Source organism: Syzygium oleosum, unplaced genomic scaffold (assembly GCF_021117445.2).
Source record: "Syzygium oleosum isolate NSW1041296 unplaced genomic scaffold, Sole_v2.1 Sole_v2.05, whole genome shotgun sequence".
Lineage (NCBI taxonomy): Eukaryota > Viridiplantae > Streptophyta > Magnoliopsida > Myrtales > Myrtaceae > Syzygium > Syzygium oleosum.
The window spans coordinates 14,146,340-14,167,971 of NW_026607489.1; the positions used below are offsets into that span (position 1 = coordinate 14,146,340).

Consider the following 21,632-nt stretch of genomic DNA (forward strand, 5'->3'; position numbering starts at 1 on the left):
TGGCGATCCTCGCCTGCTATCCCCCCACCCTCGTTGGCCCCTCTCGGCGATGGCAGGGTGGCGGGGAGGGCAAGCCCTCCCTCCCCACCTGTCCTCCTCTTTTTTTAAAAAAAAAAAATTAGCTTTTTTAAAATTTAATTTAAATAAAAGTAGTATTAAAAATCAAATTTTGGCCAAAATGACGTTGTTTTAGCCACATAGGAGAGAGAAAATATTAAAATAAGCTATGTCAGTATTTTCTGTTAGTAAATTTGACGGTGTTAACTTTAGGACTCATTTGAACCAATTTGACAAGTTTTAGGACTCAATTGCACTTTAGTGACAAGTTTTAGGACTTCTAGTGAACATATCCCAAAAATATGTGGCGTACATACGACCGTTACTCTCACATGAGTAACAGTACCGTCCTGCTCTCATTTCCCTAGTGAGTAAATCCTGCTTGCAGCCAAATTTTCGAAAAGAAGACCATGCTTGCACACGGTATGATCCACGTCCTGAACGGTGAATGTCTTGGAGCTGAACGACGCATCAGACTTTCACGTCTCCAGTCGGGTGAAAGGCAAACTACTTCACGCCATGCACGTTTCAGTACAGTCGATTCACTGTGATTCGACAAGTTTGTCTATTGAACAAAGGAAAAGGAGAAGGAAAACAACACTCGCGATTGATACGAAAGTGCTTTTCGCGCAACTTATGGCTGACTTAGAAGAAAACAGTGCGACTTAAAAGTCTTGAAGAAGTAGGCGTTACACAGTAAAATGGCGATCCTCAAACAGTCGACGAGATTTACTCAAGTTCCGTGATGATATTGCATGATAAGTAAACTTGCCTAAATTCTAGCCAACTCCCACCAAGTAATCATACTGTCAGAAAACGCACGTCAAGATGAAAAAGGAAAAGACAGATAACTCAAGGACATGATGTGGCCATGTGTACGTGTACCTCTTTGTTACATAGTGAAGTCCATTCATATATACCAATTATATATATTTCTAGATAAAGTTTTGTACATCTTAGAAATGCAAAAATCTCACGTGCAAGAATGTGTACTTGGATCAGCTTCTGAGTACCTGGTTTATGGGCTCACTTCATGTTACAATCTTTAAATGTGCCCAACCATTATCATATGCATATCGTATACATTTATGCATAGCAGTCCGTCACGATTTGAGAATCGATGGACCTTAACATGATGACATCTAATTTACGCCTGTTTAGCAAATTCAGACTTCAAGAATCTGTTGTTGTATTTGCACCAAATTGAAATATCAGGTGAAGAGAGAAGGCAGTTTTGCCAATTGAGTCCATCCGGCTAATTTTACCCGGAAATCGTTGACGTAGATGTCGGTCATCTTCCATGACACGGCCGGCACTAATGTTGACAAATTTTAATTTTTTTTAATAGTTTTTGAATTTTTTATTTTTCCTTTTTCTTTCATGGCCCTCACCAAGGGCCGGCAGGGGTTGCCAGCGGCCCCGCCAGCCCTTTGAACCAAAAAAGAAAAAAAAGAAAGATATAAAAAATCGAAAAAAAATTAAAATATTATTAAAAAATATCCATATCAGCGCTGGCCGTGCCATGTAGAATGGCTGACATTCACGTCAGCGATTTTCGATCAAAATTACTCAATTAGCAAAACTTGAAAAAGTTTAAATAGCAAAATTAAAAGGTTTGAGATTGAATTTGTAAAAGCGCAATAGGTTTAGAATTTTTCCGACAAGTTTCTCTAGGTTTAACGCTGTGACGGCTCAAGCTACGCCTCCATCTTTCCAACAAAAGTCACAGGCATACCGCTTATACACATAATGAGCCGACTCTTTCAATTTATTCAAGCTTAGCTTGTTGACTGACACAAAGTGAAAAGGAGGAAGTTGAGAGAATATTGTGTATTGTATTGATTCAATTTGATATCCTTTACATGAAATCAAATTTAATCCTGAATTGATACAATCGATCAATTATAATATTGAATTGATCCTCAAATAATCCTCGCATATCTCCAACAATAATCTTGAATTGATTCAAGATTATTTTTTTTTGGTCGAAATAGAATGCTATAAATTAAAACTTAAGAGTTCTTAAAACTACAACCCGACAGAGGGGCATCAAAACATAACAACTCCCATGACGGTTGGGGGGGACGAGCAAGCCAAAATAAATTCAGAGAATTTTTGGGATGTGCTTTGGCGATCCAATCAGCAACTTGGTTCGTGGATCTGTTACAATGGGCCACGGTTAATTTACTGAACTAGGCTATACGGAGCAGGGCTCCGTGAACTAAAGCGTCCTCTTCCCAGCCGACTTGACTCTGGTCATTCAGCAAGATTACCATCTGGAGACAGTCTGTTTCCAGAACTATTTGCTCGCTCCTCCAGTCAGCGAAGAATTGAAGCGCATGCAGTAACGCTTGTAGCTCTGTGTGCAACGGCGAAGTCGCCGGGACTGTTCTAGCAAAGCCGTCTAGCAAGGTTCCAGTCGCGTCTCTGAGGATTGCCACTACTGCTCCTTCTATTACATGTTCAAGAAAAGCCCCATCGATGTTGATTTTGAAGGAGTTCATCGCCGGTGGGTTCCAATTCAGAGGGAATGGAACCTTTTCAGTATGCAGATTAGAACTCTGGTGATTCCACTTGCTATAGTTTTGAGACATCATCCTTGCCGACTCAATTAAGGTTCTCGGATTTGGGGATTTTTTTCCGAAAAACAAATTCATTTCTGGCCTTCCAAATCAACCAGAAGATAATGGCAATCTCATCTAGTGTAAGCAGTTTATGTGGTTGTAGCTGATAGTTTTGAATCCATACCTCAATTCGTGTTATTTTCGTACGTGCGATTTTGATCTGAACTGAAGGTGCTGTCCAAATTGCTTCTGTCCAGGGGCAGATAAGAAAGAGGTGCTCCACAGTTTCAGCCTCTTGATCACAGAAGGGGCAAGCTGGACGAGGTAAAATCTTCGTCCTGTAGAGGTTTTTTATCGTTGGGAGCGCGTTTTTGCACATACTCCATAGAAACAGTCTTACCTTGGGAGGGGTATTTAGTTTCCAAATTCGGCACCACAGTTTAGTGGAAGGTTGGAAAGAAGATGATGCCTGCTTTTCAATCTGTGGAAGTTCTATATCACGAATCTTATTATAAGCACTTTTCACTGAAAATTCTCCCGACTTTGTGGCTGTCCAGACTAGTTTATCTTCTGTTATTCTACTGCATAGAGGTATGGCTAACACCTCATGAACAATGTGGTCTTCAAATAGTCTTGTTAGCATATCTACATCCCATGTTCTGTCCTCGTGGTTGATTAGATCTGAGACTTTTGCCGGCTCTTCAAGTGTTGCTGGTCCTCCCAAAACTCCTCTTTTTAGCCACCTGTCTTCCCGAATACTGATTTTGTGATCCTCACATATCTCCAACATTGACCTAGTGGGGAAAAGAAAATCAGTCTACGTTTACGCCGTCTTTCGAGCTTCATGACCTCCAGTATATAAAGAGATGTTCGTCCGTGCAAGAACACACATCCCTACCTTACCTATTTCTATCTCCATAGATTCTCTTCACATCTTGTTCCAAGCATCGATCTCCCCACTTATACGCATGGCTCGCGTCCACTTTAGCCTGCTGATAATGGTCGTCGCCTTTGGTGTCATAATAAGCCACTCGCCATGTTTTGAAGCAAGAAAGCTACTGCCGATGGGCGTGGAGGCGAGAGAAGATCAAGTCCCTCATTTCGAGGGGAGTTTGGTTTCAGATGCCCTGCCAAAAGTTCCTACCGATGGTCAAGGTCACGTCGCTCGTCTCGTCAATCGCGACCGCTTTCTGCAATCTGTACCAAGTCCGGGAATTGGTCATCACTGAATAATATGGTGTCGTTTGTGTCGTTCTAAATAAGTTGATCGACAATTTATAGTCATATCGTCATTGAATTATATAGTGTGTGATCCTTACTATATGGAGAATGGAAATTGGTGCTTCATACTGAACGAAGTCATCAATGGTCTTATTAGAAGCAAATAGCTGCTGTGTGTAAGCTCACTTGAAATGCAATAATAAGCACAGTGCATATTGATTGTCACACCTTGTCCCTATGAACGAGAAAGCTGTGGTGTTTTGCAGGTTTTGTTCCAGATATTCTCACAATTGGCAAAATAGCTCTAGTCTACATTCCAGTACACCACAAAATTGAAAACTCTGAGACGGCAAAGAGTACTGCGTTTGCACCATTTGATCAGAACAAACCAAAGAAACCAATGTGACCTTTCATGAAGAATACCGCGTTTATGGAAAGTTACTAAATGCATAATTAAGAAAACTTACTAGTTTTTCCATATCCACAGTTCCCTCAATATGGAAAGTTAATAATCATGGTGAAAAAATTACTTAGGATCTATTTGTTTCCCTGAAATAGCTTTTGCAAATTCGTTTTCTGGACTTTCACATTTTTGGTTTGTTAATGGTGAAACGATTATGATTAAAGACAACACTCACACTTAAATTTAGAAAGATGGATTCCTGGTTTGAACAGAGGAAATAATCTTCCAAATATACAAAGACTCTTGCCACAAACAAAATTAACAAATTCTTTTAAACTACTTCCATAATGTTAGAAATATGTTGTTGAGTATCTATCAAATTATAATATCATTATTCTGATTATAAATATATATCTCTCAGAATTATAATCTCACTGTTCTAATTGATTGTTATTATAGATAGCCATTACTCAGAATCAGAACAACGAGTTTATGATTGGGAAAATTACCAAAAAAGTCCTAAACCTTTTGAAATTGTGCCAATTCAGTCCTAAACCTTTTTTTTTACCATTTCAGTCCTAAACGTTTTATAATTGTGCCAATTCAGTCCATCCGGCCACTTTTGGCCAGCCGGCGCTGACGTGGACGCCGGCCGGCTGACGTGGCATTATTTTAATAGTTTTTTCCTTTTTTTTTCCCCTTCTTCCCCTTGGCCAGACCGGCCAGGGGGAGGCTCGCCGGCGAGGTGACCTCGCCGGCCATGGGCGACGGCGAGGTCTCGCCAGATCTGGGCGAGGCCTTGCCGTCGCCCATGGCCGGCGAGCTCGACCTCGCCAAGGCCGGGCGAGGTCGACCTCGCCCATGGCCGGCGAGGTCGGCCTCGCCATGGCCGGGCAAGGTCGACCTCGCCCATGGCCGGTGAGGTCACCTCGCGGCGAGCCTCCCCGGCCGGATCGGCTAGGGGAAGAAGGAAAAAATATTAAAATAATGCCACGTCACCGGCGGCGTCCACGTCACGGCCAAAAGTGGCCGGATGGACTGAATTGGCACAATTGTAAAAGGTTTAGGACTGAAATGACCAAAAAAAAGGTTTAGGACTGAATTGGCACAATTTCAAAAGGTTTAAGACTTTTTTGATAATTTTCCCGTTTATGATTTGAGAGATACTCGGACAATATATTTCTAACACATAAAAAGCAGTTTCTTTTATCGTTAGGTTTTTACCTAGTTTTGTTTGTTTCAGGCATGATAAACGAAAATGCTTTCCAAGAAATTATTTTTTCAGAAAATTGTTTCCCATTTTTATGTTGGGGAAATCATCTTACTAACTTAAGCATACATATTTTCTTTGACCGTAAATGGTTTTTCATTGATTGATCATTTTCAGCAAACCAAACTAATTCTCGGAAAATTTTTGCTCTCAATAGAATAATTTTTGACGTATAGGTGCTTGCCTCGTAGGTATGGAATTTTATCGACAACATGGGTATGCAACTAATATTTTAATACAGGTTGATGTACATTTACTTAATTTAGGCACGGACAGTCACTAATCAGATTCAAAAATTATTTGTTACTAGGAGGAAAAACTTGCTTTTCTAATACCAAAAAGTACTGATCGATGTATTGTTAAAACTTACTTTATATGAAAAGCTACTAATCACATGGAGGAGTTATCAATTATCCAAAGGGTGAAAGTCTCTTGTCTTCATGGAAATTTACTAACACGTGGAGAAACTACTAGCATTGACAGATACCTAATTGATTACTTATTCTACATGAATCACGGAGAAAAATTACTTAGGCACGTTGATACTTTCAATGTGTAATCAATTGCTAATCATAACGACAGAATAATGTAGTAGACATGCTTGATATATCGATACTTACTCGTTTGTATGAAAAGTGTCAACCGCAATGGGGAGTTACTCACGTATAATTAGAAGCTACTTGTCCTCTTGCACACTTACTAATCATGTGGAAAAAACTATAGATATAGTGCTTTCTAAATTCTTGCAGTTTGCGAACTAATTAAACATCACCGTATCATTTATCAGTAATTATCTCTTAGCGCATTAAATTGTTCGTGCATCATGCTATATGATCAAAACCATACATTTTGCTAATTCTGGGTGGTCAAAACAATGCATTGGATACGACATGTTCTTTGGCAATACTCCTGAGTTAAATGTCTATCTACCCAGAAATTCTATCGTCCTTTTCTTTCTTTCTTTCTTTCTTGCTTGTGTGGGTGGGAATCGAATGAGAAAGCCTATATCTTCAAACAGGTTCTGGATCAGCACAGACATGAACACTCCACCCATCTTGACTATTGCGCAACGACAGTACGAGCGAGATTCCGCATGCAACCTCACTAACTTTGAACAGAGCAATTTCAGTCACTGTGGCCTACTACAGTTGAATCACATGATTTTATAGCAAAAGAGTTGAACAGATTCTCACCTTCTGCCAGATATGTGGAAATCCAAAGTGTATCTGAAACAAGTAACAAGCCGTTCTTAAGTCTATTTTGCGTGTACCCAACTTAATGTGTAGTGCAAATGACCCAGGAAAGCACGTCGCATGCACAGTTGCAGATACTCAGATTCCCCAAACATGGTGCGATACTTGAAACCTTTTCTAACTTGACCCTCACGTCTCTCTCTCTCTCTCTCTCTCTCTCCATCTTATTTGTGCTTGCCACCATGTATATAAATAGCTTATGCCAAGGCTTTTCTGCTACAAATTTAGTTACATTCGCATTAGCATTACTAAAACAACGTAGTAACCTTTCTGTCTTTAACAGGAATCTCGACATGGCTGCGAGTTCGAAAGTTGCATTTGCCTTTGTCCTTATCATGGCGGTGCTGCTTACCAGCCATGAATTGGCTTCTTCTGAAGCGAGAAAGCTTTTGGTCGGCATGGACAAGTCAATCGATCGGCCGCATGTTCTTGTGGTGAAAGCTTCTGCGCCGCCTTCTAGTTTCGTCAAGAATCATGAATGCACTTCGTTGAAATCCAAGCGGGCTCTGGAGGAGTCGGTTCCAAGTCCAGGAGTCGGCCACTAAGCGCGCATACAGTGCAGACACGCAAATACATATCGAAAGATGGACCTTTTCACAGGCAGTGTACCGAATAAATTTGTGTCGTGCAATAGATCATTTTCTATAGCAATTGGTTAGGTCAACCGATTCGAAAGATATTGATTGGCTTTGTTTCTGGCAATTATTTAGGTGATTCTAAGAGACCATAAGCTAGGTTGGGAACACCAGCTATTGAAACATTGCCATATAATTAAGTACATTCCTATTTGCTTTTCATGCGCCGATGTCTGATATAGTGGTGATTGAGTTGAGATAATCTTAAGTGGCTTCAAACTCAATGTTGGTCACTATTTATGTACAGTCCGGGCACTACATTATATGTTCTATTTTCATACTCTTAATGATGTAGATAGTTTATCTATTAAAGAGAAAGTAGGTAAACCGCAAGCTGTCATTTCGAGAGTTTTATTTTCTACTCCATTACCCAAAGAAAAGGTTCATTTTGTACTCCCGATTTAGAAAAGTTATCTTTATTTTGTTCCTTTTAGCCTGGAAATTTTTTGAACACCTATATATGTTGCTAATCTCACATAAAGAGATGTTCATTCGTCTTGCCACGTGTAAATATATATTTGACAATTTTATTTGGATTGAGTAGATAGTAAATCATGATATATAAGTACCACATTGAGAAATATTTGAGTAATAATCATATCAAGTTGACAATGACACATGGAAAAAGAAATCAATATGAAATGCATGAAATCCCATTAATTAATGCTATTGGCCAGTAACGCCATGCCAATTGTTCAATTGTGCATAAGATTTTTTCAGTAAAAATTATTCAGTAAGTCTTAAACTTATTGTATGAAAGCCAATTCAATCCTAAATCTCAATTGTGTCAATTTAGTCATAAATCTTTTGATAATTTACCAATTTAATCCTAAACATTATGATGATTTGCCAATTTAATTTTAAATCTTGCCAATGTAGTCCTTAGTGTACTTCCATGCATTGTTAAAACTTACCGTTTTATATGAAAAGCTACTTTTTGCATGGAGGAGTTATCAATTATCAACAGGTTAAAAGTCACTTGTCATCCTGGAAATTTACTAACACGTAAAGAAATTTCCAACATTGATAGACATCTAATTGATTACTTATTCTAGATGAATCCCGGTTAAAAATTACTTATAGTAATAACTTGGCACTATTGATACTTCATACGTGTAAATTTATTGAATATTGGGGAAGTGATGCTGGAGCATTCTTGAAGACGTCGAGTTATCGACGAGTTGTTGATTCCAAGTCGACTCTTGTCGATATTGTCGATTCCAAGTCGACTCATCAATCACAACGAACCGAAAGCTGTTCGGTTTCTTCAAAACATGAAGGCCATTAATTTATCCACTTTGGAAATGGTAAAATCATGGAGATCTTCAATCGGTTACGTTTAATTCTCATATATTTTCTAGATCTAGTTAATGTCATTCAAGTTTCTAGAGTTCTTACTTATTAATGGTTGTTTTCTAGTAAATGTTGTTTGTCTTTCTTATGAGTCTTTTGTTTTTCCAAAGAGTCTTAGTAATTACTCAAGCTTAGAGGGTTGTTCCACGCTCTATATAAGCGTGCTATGATGAATAACAAAACAAGACCTATTTGATTCAAAACCTAATTGAGCATTTGGCTTAAGAACAAGAAGGATTTCTTGTTTTACTCTTATCCCTTAGGTGGATTCCTACGGATAGCGAGTATTGCTCTTATCTCTTAGGTTAATTACCTACAAGTGGCGAGCGACCTAACTATCTAAGTTCTCACTTGTGTTGCCTCCTACTTCTCTACACTTTCTCTGGCGTCAGGAAGTCACTAATTACTGATAAGTTGAAAGTTAAGCGTACTCATGGAGACTTATTTATCTCAAAGAAAAAAACCACTAGTCATGCTAGGTGTTACTTTTATATTCATATGAAATGGAATAACTTATTAGAATTGCTTGATATATTGATACGTATTAGTTTTTATGAAAAGTCATTAACTGCAATGAGGAGTATTACTCACGAATATGGCTACTTGCCCTCTTGCAAACTTACTAATCATGTGAAAAGAAGAATATTCTGCTTTGTAATTTGTTGCGATTTGCGAACTAATTAAACACCATTCAAAGGATGGGCATGGTCACGTGTGGGTTCTTTTATTTCTTCAAAGTGTTGGTGAAAAAGAAATAATGACCAACTTGGATTACTTCTTTTAATAAATGCCACACTGCAGAAATTGTTCATATATATATCACTGATTCGGGTCGAGTTTCGTGCGCAGACTCAAACTCGAGATATAATTTACGACACCAAGTGTTTTCGACTTCTTGCTTGGTCGCTCATGGATACATGCGGCTGGTGCCATACCCTCTCGCTTCCACCAAACAGTGAGGTTCGTTGTTGGCGGGAAGCTCGTCGCTAATAATGGCGAGGGGGACTTCCCAATCTAATAGGATGAATATAGTTTTCACACCTTTGAGCTGGTTTCAGCAGTACACATTCCACAAGGATCAACAGCGCATGTCCCAGAAGTCTCCAAACCCGCCGTGATGGTTGGTAAGGTAACAGCGGGTAGTGGCTTCCGCCCAGGTGCTGGATTGGGCAAAGAATGAACAGGGACTTCGATCGAACGCCGGTGGGAGTTCCAGCAGAGTAGGTTTGGGAAATCGTGGAGGTACTGCGTTCAGGGGAGGGAGGACGGTCTTCCAAAGGTAGCGGTTAGCTTGATTTGGTCATACCCCACTTAAGGAAATCTTTCCCAGGGCCGTCAAGGATGATGGAAGACGAGGAGTATGCTATTGAGGGGATGCAGTGTTTTCCATCCTGGCAAAGGCTGCTGTTGAGCAATTTAAGTATCCAACTTCAGACCCCTCAGAGGGTTACACCCACCTGCTCGGGAGTTTTGCACCTTCGTTTCGTTTTTGCTTTCATTAGACGATGTTTATCGTTTCGGGTTTTGGCTGCAGACCCGAGCAGCTTCGATAATAATGCGGTCCATCCTTTTGATCAGTAAAAACTCAAGTTCATTAAGATTATTTTGTTTTGAAAGCATGTAGGGGTACACCATGTGATGAAACTCTCTAAAGGCTGGGCTTCTGCGTGATCCCTCCAAATTTTGCGGAAGAATACTTTCTCATGCGTATCATGCATATTTCAAATGAAAACTGTTGTGACTTGGGAGCGCATGAGGAGGACATATAATGCATAGTGGTGAACAGAATTATCCAACTGGGATTAAGCATAGTTGGATACAGCATGAGGAATCAAAGCAACCCATGGCGGACGAAACCACAATCGTGAACCTTGGTGATGTAGAAAGCATCGGAGAAGTGAAGATTGGGGCAAACCTCTCAAAGGAAGAGGCAGGGCGAATGAGCAGTTTGTTGGGAAAATACCAGGATGTCTTCGCGGGGACTTATACCGATGATGTTTCTTCTAAGGAACGAAAGGTTAAGAGGACAAAGCCAGAAACGCTAAGAAAATAAAGGAAGAAGACGGGGGTTTCGTTGAGGTCTCGAAATACTCGGATTGTCCTCTTAAAACTTACTGATCATGTCAACAAATTTTAGGTATTGTGCTACGTAATTTGGTGCAATTTGCAAACTAATTTAACATCTCTGCATCAATTAATAGTGATTATCTCTGTGATCAAAACCATAAGATGCATATTTTGAGCAGTCAAAACAACACATTGGATACGACCTGTTACAATACTCCTGACGGAAGTGTCTTTCTGCACAGAAGTACTGTTAGTTCGGAAATTACATCTGTCCTTTTCTTTTTTCTTTCTTTCTTTTTCTTGTGGGGGTGGGAATCCAATTAGAAAGCCCCCAACATCATCAAACAGTAGCTTCTGGATCAGCACCCAGATGAACACCCGCCCGCCTTTGACTATAAGTGTGCAAAGACGGTACGAGTGAGAATTTGCTTGCAATCACTCCAACTTTGAACAGCGAATTTCCCATTCAGTCACTGTGGCCTACTTCAGTCGATCACGTGATTTTTTTAGCAGAAAAGTTGAACTGATTCTCCTTCTCCCAGATATATGGAGATCCAAAGAGTATTTGAAGCAATTTGCTAGTGCTCGAAATGGAGTATCAAGCCCTTTTAAATCTGTTCTGCGTGTACCTAACTTAATGGACTCTGCAAATGACCTAGCAAAGCACGTCTCATGCACAGTTGCAGAAACTCACTGATTCCCCAAACATGGGGCGATAGTTGAAACCATCCTAACTTGACCCTCACGTCTCTCTCTCTCTGTCTCCCCATCAATTTTAGTGCTTGCCCGTGTATATAAATAGCTCATGCCAAGGCTTTCCTGCTACGAATTAAGTTACATTCGCATTAACATTACTAAAACAACGTGGTAACCTTTCTGTCTTTAACAGGAATCTCGACATGGCTGCGAGTTCGAAAGTTGCATTTGCCTTCGTCCTTATCATGGCGGTGCTTATTACCAGCCATGCGTTGTCTTCTGGTGAAGCGAGAAAGCTTTTGGTCGGCACGGACAAGTCGATCGATCGGCCGCGTGTTCCTGCAGTGAAAGCCTCCGTGCCGCCTTCTAGTTTCTTCAAGAATCGCGAATGCATCTCCTTGAAATCCATGCGGGTTCTGGAGGAGTCTCATCCTAGTCCAGGAGTCGGCAACTAACCGCATACAGTGCAGACGCGCAAATACATAGTCTATCGAAAAATCGACCTTTTCACGGGCTATGTACCGAATAAAATCATGTCGTGCAATCGATAATTTCCTGTAGCAATTGGTTAGGTAGACCGATTCGAAAGATCGGCTTTGTTTCTGGCAATTATCTAGGTGATTCTAAGAGACCACAAGCTAGGTTGGGAACACCATCTACTGAAAATTTGCCACATAATGAAGAACGTTCCTATTAGCTTTTTATGCGCTGATGTCTGATATAGTAGTGACTGCATTGATATAATCTTAAGTGGGCTTCGAAGTTTATTTCTGTTTCTTTTAGAATGGACCTTTTTTTAACACCTGCATACGTCGCTAATTTCACAAATAGATATGTCCACTTTGATACCACATGTAAAGTACATTTAATAACTTTATCCATACCATCGACTGAGTAGATAGATCAATCACTGTACCTAAGATTTTGTGAAATTGATGTCTTCTTTTCTTTAGAGTACCACATTGAAAAAGTATATTGAATAGCGATTACATCGTATTGACAATAATAAACGGAAAAATAGGCCAATATATAATGTATGAAATCTCAGCATTCGACGCGATAATCCAGTTGCACCATGCCAATAATATTTTTTCCCAACATGGACGCGCTTAGCGGGCGAGGTTGGTTTATTATAGTGTAACTATGCAATATATAAACCGTGTTTTGGTGCGTCTGGGAGCCAAATGCAAATAGTTTGGTTTTCTTTAATATTAAGAAAATGAAAAGGACAAGGACAAGGATGAACAACGAAAGGAAGCAAATTGGAGCCGGTGAACCCAGATCGCACTAGCCCTCAGGCAACCCAGGCGAGGTAAAGTTGAGGGCCATGCAACATCAAGTGACGCCGAGGGTCACGTGACCTCGGCAGCCCTCGCCCAAGGTCACGAAACCCAGATCTCACTCGTCCAATGGCTACGCAACCTGACCTTAGGTGAGATCTATGGAGACAGAGGCTCGAGCGACCCTCGGCGGCCCTTGGCAACGCTCGACAAAGGCGACCATCAACCTCGGCGGCCCTTGGCAAGCCTTGCCCACCCTGAACTCGCCAAATCTCGCCTCATTCACGACCCTCTAGATCTCACCTAATAAACCCGCGACTGTAGACGAGGCTCAGTGGCCATCGGCCACCCTCGACAACCAACAACTACGGTTTGCTGGCCTCATGTGACCCTCGGCGAAGCTTCACTAGCGACCAGGTCTGCAACGTCAATTTCAAAAGGGATAAGATGAATAGTTGCTCCATAAGGACAAGACTAGAATTTGAAAATATTAATGAGGGCAAAGTTGAAAGAAAAAAATTCATCAATCCTGGGAGTGGCTATCTGAAAATGCTGAACCTGCCTTGGGCTTTCAGCTTTGCCGATGTTGGCATTCACTCAATATTCTCCAAACAACTTTTACTCAAGGGGGCCTTGGAGGCTCAAAGTCCCTTGAGAAAGCTAAACCAAGCACAGTGTTCGTGTTCTTACTCGAGAAATGAGCTAGGATGCTTTGGTTTGACGGGAATCGGTTAACATGTAACAAAAATAATACGACACGAGCAAAGAAACCGTGCAATGCGCCGGAAGATATTAATCTATGAAATTCCAATAAGAAAATATTACGAAATTCTATAGTAAGGATTCTAAAACCACTATCCTGTCACTACTACCTTTAGTATGTTTATAGTGGTTATATGTAAAATAAAAAATGAATCGGCATGCTTAGTCAAAAAAACTACAATATGCTTTTGCCAAAGTTTTTGGGGGCACTCATAATATTCCACTTTATAAATTGCATGTCAACATCACATGCTCTTTTTGACCAAAAAAAGAACACCACATGCTCTTCACTTTGGCTGACCATTTAAAAATAGATTATCCATTTTTGCTGTAATAATTCATTGATTTTTTTCCATAAAATTGGCAACTTAACATTGTTTAATTTTTTTTCAAATACTTAAGTGACAACTACATAAATTACAGTGAAAATTAGAAGTCGCCATAAGTTCAGTACCCGTTGTATGTTGATTTCTTAGTAATTTTGTTGTCATTTTATCGGCACTTTTTCTTTTGACAACATGAAATCCTTTAGTTCACGATTTTTATTATAGTGGAATATTAAATTTATAAATGTACTCGAGTTAACGTAGCATATTTGGCATGTAAAAAGGCTTTGAAATTTTTTTATTGTAGATTTCCTTATCTTATTTACTATGTTAATCAAATTAATTGTTCAAGTGTGATAAACTTTCTTATTTTCTTTCAAGGCAGAAAAGTCACGCAAAAATTTGTACAGAGTATTTAATCGGAAAGGACCGGGTATGAAGTAGTGACGTGGTAGATTGGAACATCGAAATAATCGTTGAACTGGTACAACTAATAATTATTATTGTCCGAACACGCTGTTGCAAGTGGTGATTTTGTATTGGTAAAAAACAAAATTAGGAAAACTAGCAAAATTAAGACTCTGTTTGTTTCGTGAAAAATGAAAGATTTGAAAAAAAAAATCTTAAAAGTGAACGCTTGAAATAATTAGTTAACGAAAAAAATATTATATATTCATTATAGATACCAATTTATGTCAAAATATTTTCGTGAACGATAAAAATATTTTCCATTCTTTATTTTCGTAAGCAATACTAGGGGTGAGCAACTTGGACCGCCCAAACCGGGACCGGACCGGACCGGACCGAACCGACGAGTTTGGTCCGGTTCTTGGGACTATCGGTCCGGTTCCGGTTCCTAAAAGTGGAACCGTTTTCGGGCGGTCCGGTTCCGGTTCCAAGGGGAACGGACGGACCGACGGACCGGACCGGACCGACTATTTAATATATATTTTTGTAATTTTTTTCTTTAAAAAATTAATAAAATGTGAACTAAACTCTAGGTGAACTTCATTATCATAAATTCATTGATAAAAAATAGTAAAATGTAAATTAAACCTAAGTGAACTTCATTGACATAAAATAAAAATTAGTAAAATGTGAACCAAACCTTAAGTGTTTGACAAAAAAAAAATCCTAAACTCTAAGTAACCGGTTCCATTGGACCGGTCCGGTTCCGGTCCCTAGAACCAACGGTCAGTCCGTCCGGTTCCAAAATTGGGAATTTTTCTGATCCGGTTCCCGGTTCCACCAGACCGGACGGACCGGAACCGCTCACCCCTAAGCAATACGATCAATCAACTTTAAGAAAATATATTTTCAAATCATTTATTTTTCACAAATCAAACAAAGCATTAAGGGGAGAATGCGTCACCCATAAAGAAAAAGTTCACCTCATTCATATCCTACTCATGTTCCAATCTCTTTAACAAGCGAGATGATCATTACTCCAGGAGGAGCCAAACATCGTTGGCAATGTTGGGAGCGAGGACGAGGGGTTTGGCATTGAAAAATTTGATTGAACTACTTTCGACTGTTCTAAAAATTTAAACTATTAAATAAATACACGATTTAATATTTAATTATTCTATCGGGCATCAAAAGCCCAACAAAGAATCGAGCCTTCAAGTCGTGATGAAGCCATCCATCAATCAGACCTTCCTGGAGGAGGGTTTTGACCCTTTGACTTGTAGATGGCCGAGAGGAGGACTAGCCCTATTGATTAATTAAATGAAAGTCCATCATGCGATCGTGATGGTTTCCATTCGAAACAGTCCACGTCTATCTAACCTTCCAATCTGGCGGACCCCAAAAAAGAAAGAAAGAGAATCAACGAGTCCCGTGAGGCCTAATGCCATTGGCAACGAATAAGCAGACATTACGTTACAACATTACCGGATAAAGATTGTCGGTTTCCACACACCATCCAATGATGTCTTCCTCTCGGTGTCACCTTCTGTGTGTACTCTCCCATGTGTTCATGTACGTGGCCACCATACTTAAAACACGTCGATCCAATCTCTCTCTCCTTTTCTCGCAGTTTCTGCCACACATGATGATGCTCGATCTAACCACCCATGAAAACCCAATTTAGTACACACTGAATTAAGACCCACCGACAAGAGCCTGCATTTGATAAGATTACGCTGTGCCGAAAGGAAATGACGAGAGATCATATGTAAATGGCATGAAAGACCAAAGGTGGGTAAGAAAGGCTTGGAGACAACTTGCCCAAGAACCCTCTACATGGGGAAGCAGCACCAGCACATAATGCAAAAGAGCGCACACAAAAATAGTTATCAATGAGCAAATAAGAGAACAGTCCAAACCGCTTATATATACTATTTATACAGGCAACATCATGGAAAAGCAACTTGGGAATTCAAAGGTTTGTACCCCCTAAAACACATCCACAGGACCATCCCCTCTGATGATACTAATATTAATATTAACAAAATTTGGGGGGACAGGACACGAGCGTGAACATGAACGTCCAGTCAAAAATCTAAATCCTTTAATATTATATCGTTCAAAGGAAAAAGATTCTTGCTGCCCCGCATCCAAGACGACGGTCCCCCTTCGCTTTTCCTTTCTCCCAGAAAAGGGCCAAAAGGCAAAAGCGACAAAATGCCCCGCGACCAGGAGTTCGAGAGTCCCCACGACAAGATGTACAGCAGCAACCCAGAGAGAGAGAGAGAGAGAGCCCGAGAGAGCCAAGCCCCGTTTGATATTTTCTCTCGTACACCTAAATCTAAACGTACTAAAGAAAAATCAAGAATATATGGCTTCCAGCTCGATCTCGGATGTTTTTCTTTTGTCTTTTTTTGGGGGGTCGCGAAAATCTGACAATTATGGAGAGCATCATAATACATAGGGCTTGTGGATCCAGCTGGACCCATAATTCAAGATTTTCACCTTGACTTGGAGTTCAATAGATAAACCTGGCACTGTACCACCGTTTTACCAATCTTGAAACCCGGGACTACTGTGAACGCTACCCTTGGATCGTATTCCGTGGTGTTGAACGCTTCTTCTTCCGCGATCGTTTCCATGTACACTTCGGAGAACCTGGACCCCTCGCTCACCTGAAAGATGGTGCCCTCCGGCTGGAACGAGAAGGCCAGGCAGTGAAGGAGCCACACCCGCTTCGCCATCTCCGCGAACAACGCGAAGAATGTGGTCTCCGGGAATTCGCCCGCGCTCATGAGGTTCCTGTGGCTCGTGTTGCCGAAGAAAGCCATTTCCATTCTGGGGTGGATGAGTCGCAAGTACTTGACCCGACAGAATTTCGCGAATGTCGATCTCGGTTTCTGGGCCAAGTAATCCTTCGCCTTCGAGGACTTCAACTCCACGAACCTCTCAAAAAAGACCTGTTGCCATCTTCTCCTCTCGGGCAAGGAATCGTTGGAAAGGGAAAAGTAGGGGAATTGGAATCCATCAAACATTTCCCGGCAAACAAAGGACTCGAACGCGAAACACTTGTGATCCGGTCTCCAGTAAACAACTCCAGGTTCTATTGCACTGGCTGCTGCATCGACATCCCAGTCCGCAGATTTCATCTCGTCGATCAACAACCTTACGAAGCTCCGAATGGACTTTACAGTATGGCGAAGTACAGTAACGAAATGGTTAGGACTGATGCCAGAAAGGTGAAGATTATCCAGAACAGACAAGGGGCCACTCTGATTTAACCTCTTCTCTGTTAATCTGTTTTGGTTGTTTAACGACTCCAGCTTCTGTTTAAGAGATGCAATTTCAGAGTCCTTGACTTTCTGCTGAAACTCCATCTTCTTGCGCATTACTTCGTATGTTTTCAAGAGAGACTTCTGCTCCTGGATTTCAGCCAGAAGCATTGTGGTTTCCGGCGAAATATCAAACTGTCTCTTCACATAACATTGCTTCAACTCAGACAAGTTCTTCAACTCGGAAACAATCATTTGGTCAGCGGACTGAATCCCCTCAGCATCATAAGGGGACTGAGCCAACTGTAACTGGGCATACGCCGCTTTGACAGATGAAATACTGGCAAATATTTTAGCAAGAAGAGCCTCTAAAGCCTCTCTTTCTTGAATTTCATCTTCCTCATCATCAAACATAGAATCACTGTTGGGATCACCTTTCAACTGACTATCCTTGACCACCACCTTCTGAGGCTTAGGCTTCTTAATTTCATCATTCGGGGCAATCCCTGTAGCAACACGAATATGAAGAACTTTGGAAAATGTACGTGCCAACCTACTCTTTGACGGAGTGACTGAAGATCTCTTAACGGAATCCATCTGAAAGAGGGAAAACCACAGAAGATAAGGATGATGATTATGATTGTGAATTAGTGAACAAAATACATCAGTTTCTCTAAGCATATAAGAGCAAAAAAGCAAAAGAGAGGTGATGATGAATTTGCTGAAGAAAGAGAAAAGTAGACGCCTTTACACTTAGATTGAGGCCATTTAATGGATGACAAGATCTCTTTCTGTTTCACTATATGATTTCCTTTAATAGTGTCAAATCTCCCTCTTGAAAGAGAAAAAAGTAGATTAGGAGAGGGAAAAGAAAAGAAGGGAGTAAGGATACATAGTAGTTGGAGGAAAGCTTGAGCGCAGTAGACAGGCTCAAAACTTGCACTTGCGATCAAAACTTTCAACTAGGGAGTATGAACAGCACAACCTATATTTCTTACATACCAATTATTAACAACGAAAATCTTCTGAAGGCTAACTATCATTGTCCCAGAAAAACCTCAGTTGCTTACGAGCACCTTGATGGGACAAATATTGATAAAAGTGTTGATTTCTAGAGCTCTCGTGATAAAACTAGAATGTCTCACAAATGCACTGGCTTCCTGCTATTTAAATCTTACTCAGTCTTCGACAAAAAAAAAAAATCTTGCTCGGTCAAAATAAACAAAGAAGCCCATTTTCTTTCCATTGACACTATTACATGGGCAGAAGTGCTATTGCACCTCAGTGTAGCCTGACTTTTTACAACCATTCAGTTCAGCTAGTGCCCATCTGGCACTAAAATAACCAGGACCCACCGTAGTGATATCTCATTCATCTTTGCGGAATATTCAACGTTCCACGGATCATGAAACCGCATGAGTGGCTCCTAAATGAATTTCTAGAGGGGGCAATTTTGTGTAGTAGAGGACTCATTGCTCCGTCTCAATTGAGAATCTATTAGTACTCATCGCATGTATGAAAAGGCAAAACCATGATCACACAGGCCTACGATTAGTCAGGTCATGCTAAGTGACAAAATCACAAAGCAAAATATCAGGGAGCAACTTTTCGAACAAATTTCCAGTTACAGCTCTCCATACCTTACCTAAACACGTTTTCTCTTAGAACGCGCAGCAAGGGAGAAAAAAAAGGGGGGCCATCATCAACTCTCCCAAAACTTTCAAAATGACTATTCATCACCAAATGAAGTCAAAACTACAATGAAACAAGTTTTTTTACGTCCCCACCTAGTGGAAAGTTGTTTTTTATGGCCAGCGTTAGCCAAATACGGTCTAATGAGCATCAATAATCGCGAGGAATTTCATTTGATAATCTGTGAATAGAAGGGAGCTACACAGAGACAGTATTCTAACATCGACTGTAGAAAGTGATTTTTCCTCTTCTAGAACGAAGTGTTTTCATCAATTGATTGCGTTTATGAAGACCAAATTCATGTCCCCAAAACAGCCCTGTTCTCAGATAATGTACACCGGCAGAGCCAAATTCTTACAAGCTTCATCATAGAAAACTTCCAACCAGATCACAACGGCGCTTAAACAAAGAATCTTATAAGAAGCTCCGCAGAACATCAAATAAAAAACATATTACAGAATTTCAGACCACGACAGCAAGTGGATCACTAGACTAGGGCAGACGCAATAGTCCCAACTAACTCGAAAACTCAAAGATTCGTTACTAAGCTCGGTAGGTACATAAAAAAATTAGTTCCGAATAAGAATGTTCAAGCCTCCAATGAAGACATGTTACCATACCTTAAGTAGCTGCAGAAATTTCGGAGCTCTCTTTGTACCTCAACCCGACTTCATTGCAACGTCAATTTCAATAACTAAAATGATGTAACATCGCAACACCCACCAATAGAAGCCTCAAGCCCTGCGCAACCAAACCCAAAAACATCAAGTCCACAAACAAAACAGAAATCTCATCCAGCGAAAAAATCATGAAGAACCCCGAAACAGAACAAAAGCAGGTGATAAGAGGGCAGGTAGCCAAAAGCCCAAAGTCAAAAATAGAAAAGACACCAGAGAGCATGAGGAAGAAATGGAGAAGAAAGCGAAATAGCTAGCGAAGCTCCAAAAAAATGAAACTATAAAAAGAGAAAATGGAAAACGGGCACATCCCAAAAATAGTAAAGGGTAAGCGAAACCAAAGCACCAGTCAAAGGCTCCTTAGTTCACCACAAAAACCAAGAACCAGAAGCAACCCAGGAAACGAAAAAGCGAAAAGCGACGAACTTTACCTCACGCGAGCTCAAAAATCGCTAAAACCCCCCTAAAAACCCGCACTGGGCAATCTCTTTTAAAGGAGAGAATGTAAACAGAAGAACAAGAAGAAAGAAGGAGGAGGAGGAGATGGTGAACGAAACAACAACAACAACAAAAGATGATGAACCACCCCACACGTTTTCATAATAGCGGCCGTGAATAAAAAAAACAACACGCGCGTGCCAGACCGTGAACCTTCCCATTTCCTGACGATGACCATTAAAGAAAAAAACCCCAATAATTGAGAATGCCTACCAAAAATCCCCCCAGAATAATACAGGGGAAGAGACTTGGGGGAGGGGCTGTAGCGACTCTCCAGGCGTGAGCATACCTTTCAACGAGACTTACATCTGAAGCAAGAATGGTGGGGGGGGGAGAAGTGAAGATCTCTCTCTCTTCTTTGACCGGCGTTCAAAACCTCTCTACTTTCATGAGCCACGGTGGCCTTTATCAGCTGATCTTTGTTGATTATACAACCAACCAAGTTGACCGTTCTTCAGCCCCGGTGGAAACTCGCTTTTCGAAAGCAGAGGCTAGAATATTAAATGCGCCTGGCCATTTTCCGGAAGCGAGAAAAGGCCAGAGCTTTAAAACGAGACACAGAGAGAGAGAGAGAGAGAGAGAGCTCAATTCAAAGCTCGAGGAAGGAGAAAAAACAAGGCTCCAAGAACAAGAACTAGACAGAGAGAGAGAAAGGGAGGGGTGAAAAGACCGTAAAGGACAGACTGGAGGAAATTGTCCGACATGCAGTCCTTGAGAATTAAAAGCCCCGAGGTGGGGTCGCTGTCCGGGACGCCGGGATATTACGATGCTGCCCCCCGAGGGCGGCAGGCGCTTTATGTAGCCGTTGGGGGATGGAGGTTTCGGTGAATACGAGTAGCCGGTGGGGGTAATTTCGGGAGCCTGGGGGAAAAGGATCTGGTGTGGTTTTTTTTTTTTTTTTTTTTTTGGTCGAGTGGTGTGGTCTATTTGGCAGATTTTTGAACGTGTCTCGCAGGTACGGACTGGCGGAAACGGGGCGGGGGGAAATGAACGGTCCAGGATGGGCGTGCCGCGCGCGGGGGGAGGGCCATTGGGTGTAGTCGCTCAGACCCTCGATGGTGATGGTGATGGTGATGGTGATGGTGATGATGATGATGATCGGACGGTCGGTAGGGGTCCTTCAATCTGCAATCGACGGAAATTTCGATGATGCAACTCGGAGGGATCGAACCACTTTTTTACAACGATTATTTTACGT

The 21,632-nt window shown here is 41.0% G+C and overlaps 1 protein-coding gene across 3 annotated transcripts; it reads right to left on the reverse strand.

Annotated features, from left to right (window-relative positions):
* Positions 1–16,196: 16,196 nt before the first annotated feature.
* Positions 16,197–21,082, reverse strand: LOC115666197 (protein GRAVITROPIC IN THE LIGHT 1-like). Of its 3 annotated transcripts, none has more exons than XM_030587984.2 (3): positions 20,724–21,082; positions 19,880–20,000; positions 16,197–18,164 (listed from the first exon to the last, which is right to left on the reverse strand). In XM_030587984.2, exon 3 carries the CDS (start codon positions 18,162–18,164, stop codon positions 16,797–16,799), a length of 1,368 nt encoding a protein of 455 aa, XP_030443844.1. In that variant the 5' UTR covers positions 19,880–20,000; positions 20,724–21,082; the 3' UTR covers positions 16,197–16,796. The 3 variants fall into 3 exon arrangements, with proteins under 3 accessions (XP_030443844.1, XP_056167531.1, XP_030443850.1); XM_056311556.1 differs by having other exon boundaries at positions 20,648–21,082; XM_030587990.2 differs by lacking the exon at positions 20,724–21,082 and adding an exon at positions 20,368–20,493.
* Between the last annotated feature and the right edge of the window lie 550 nt (positions 21,083–21,632).

Excerpts from the sequence above, each read along its gene's own strand:
- LOC115666197 (XM_030587984.2), bottom strand. The coding sequence starts at position 18,164 with ATGGATTCCGTTAAGAGATCTTCAGTCACTCCGTCAAAGAGTAGGTTG.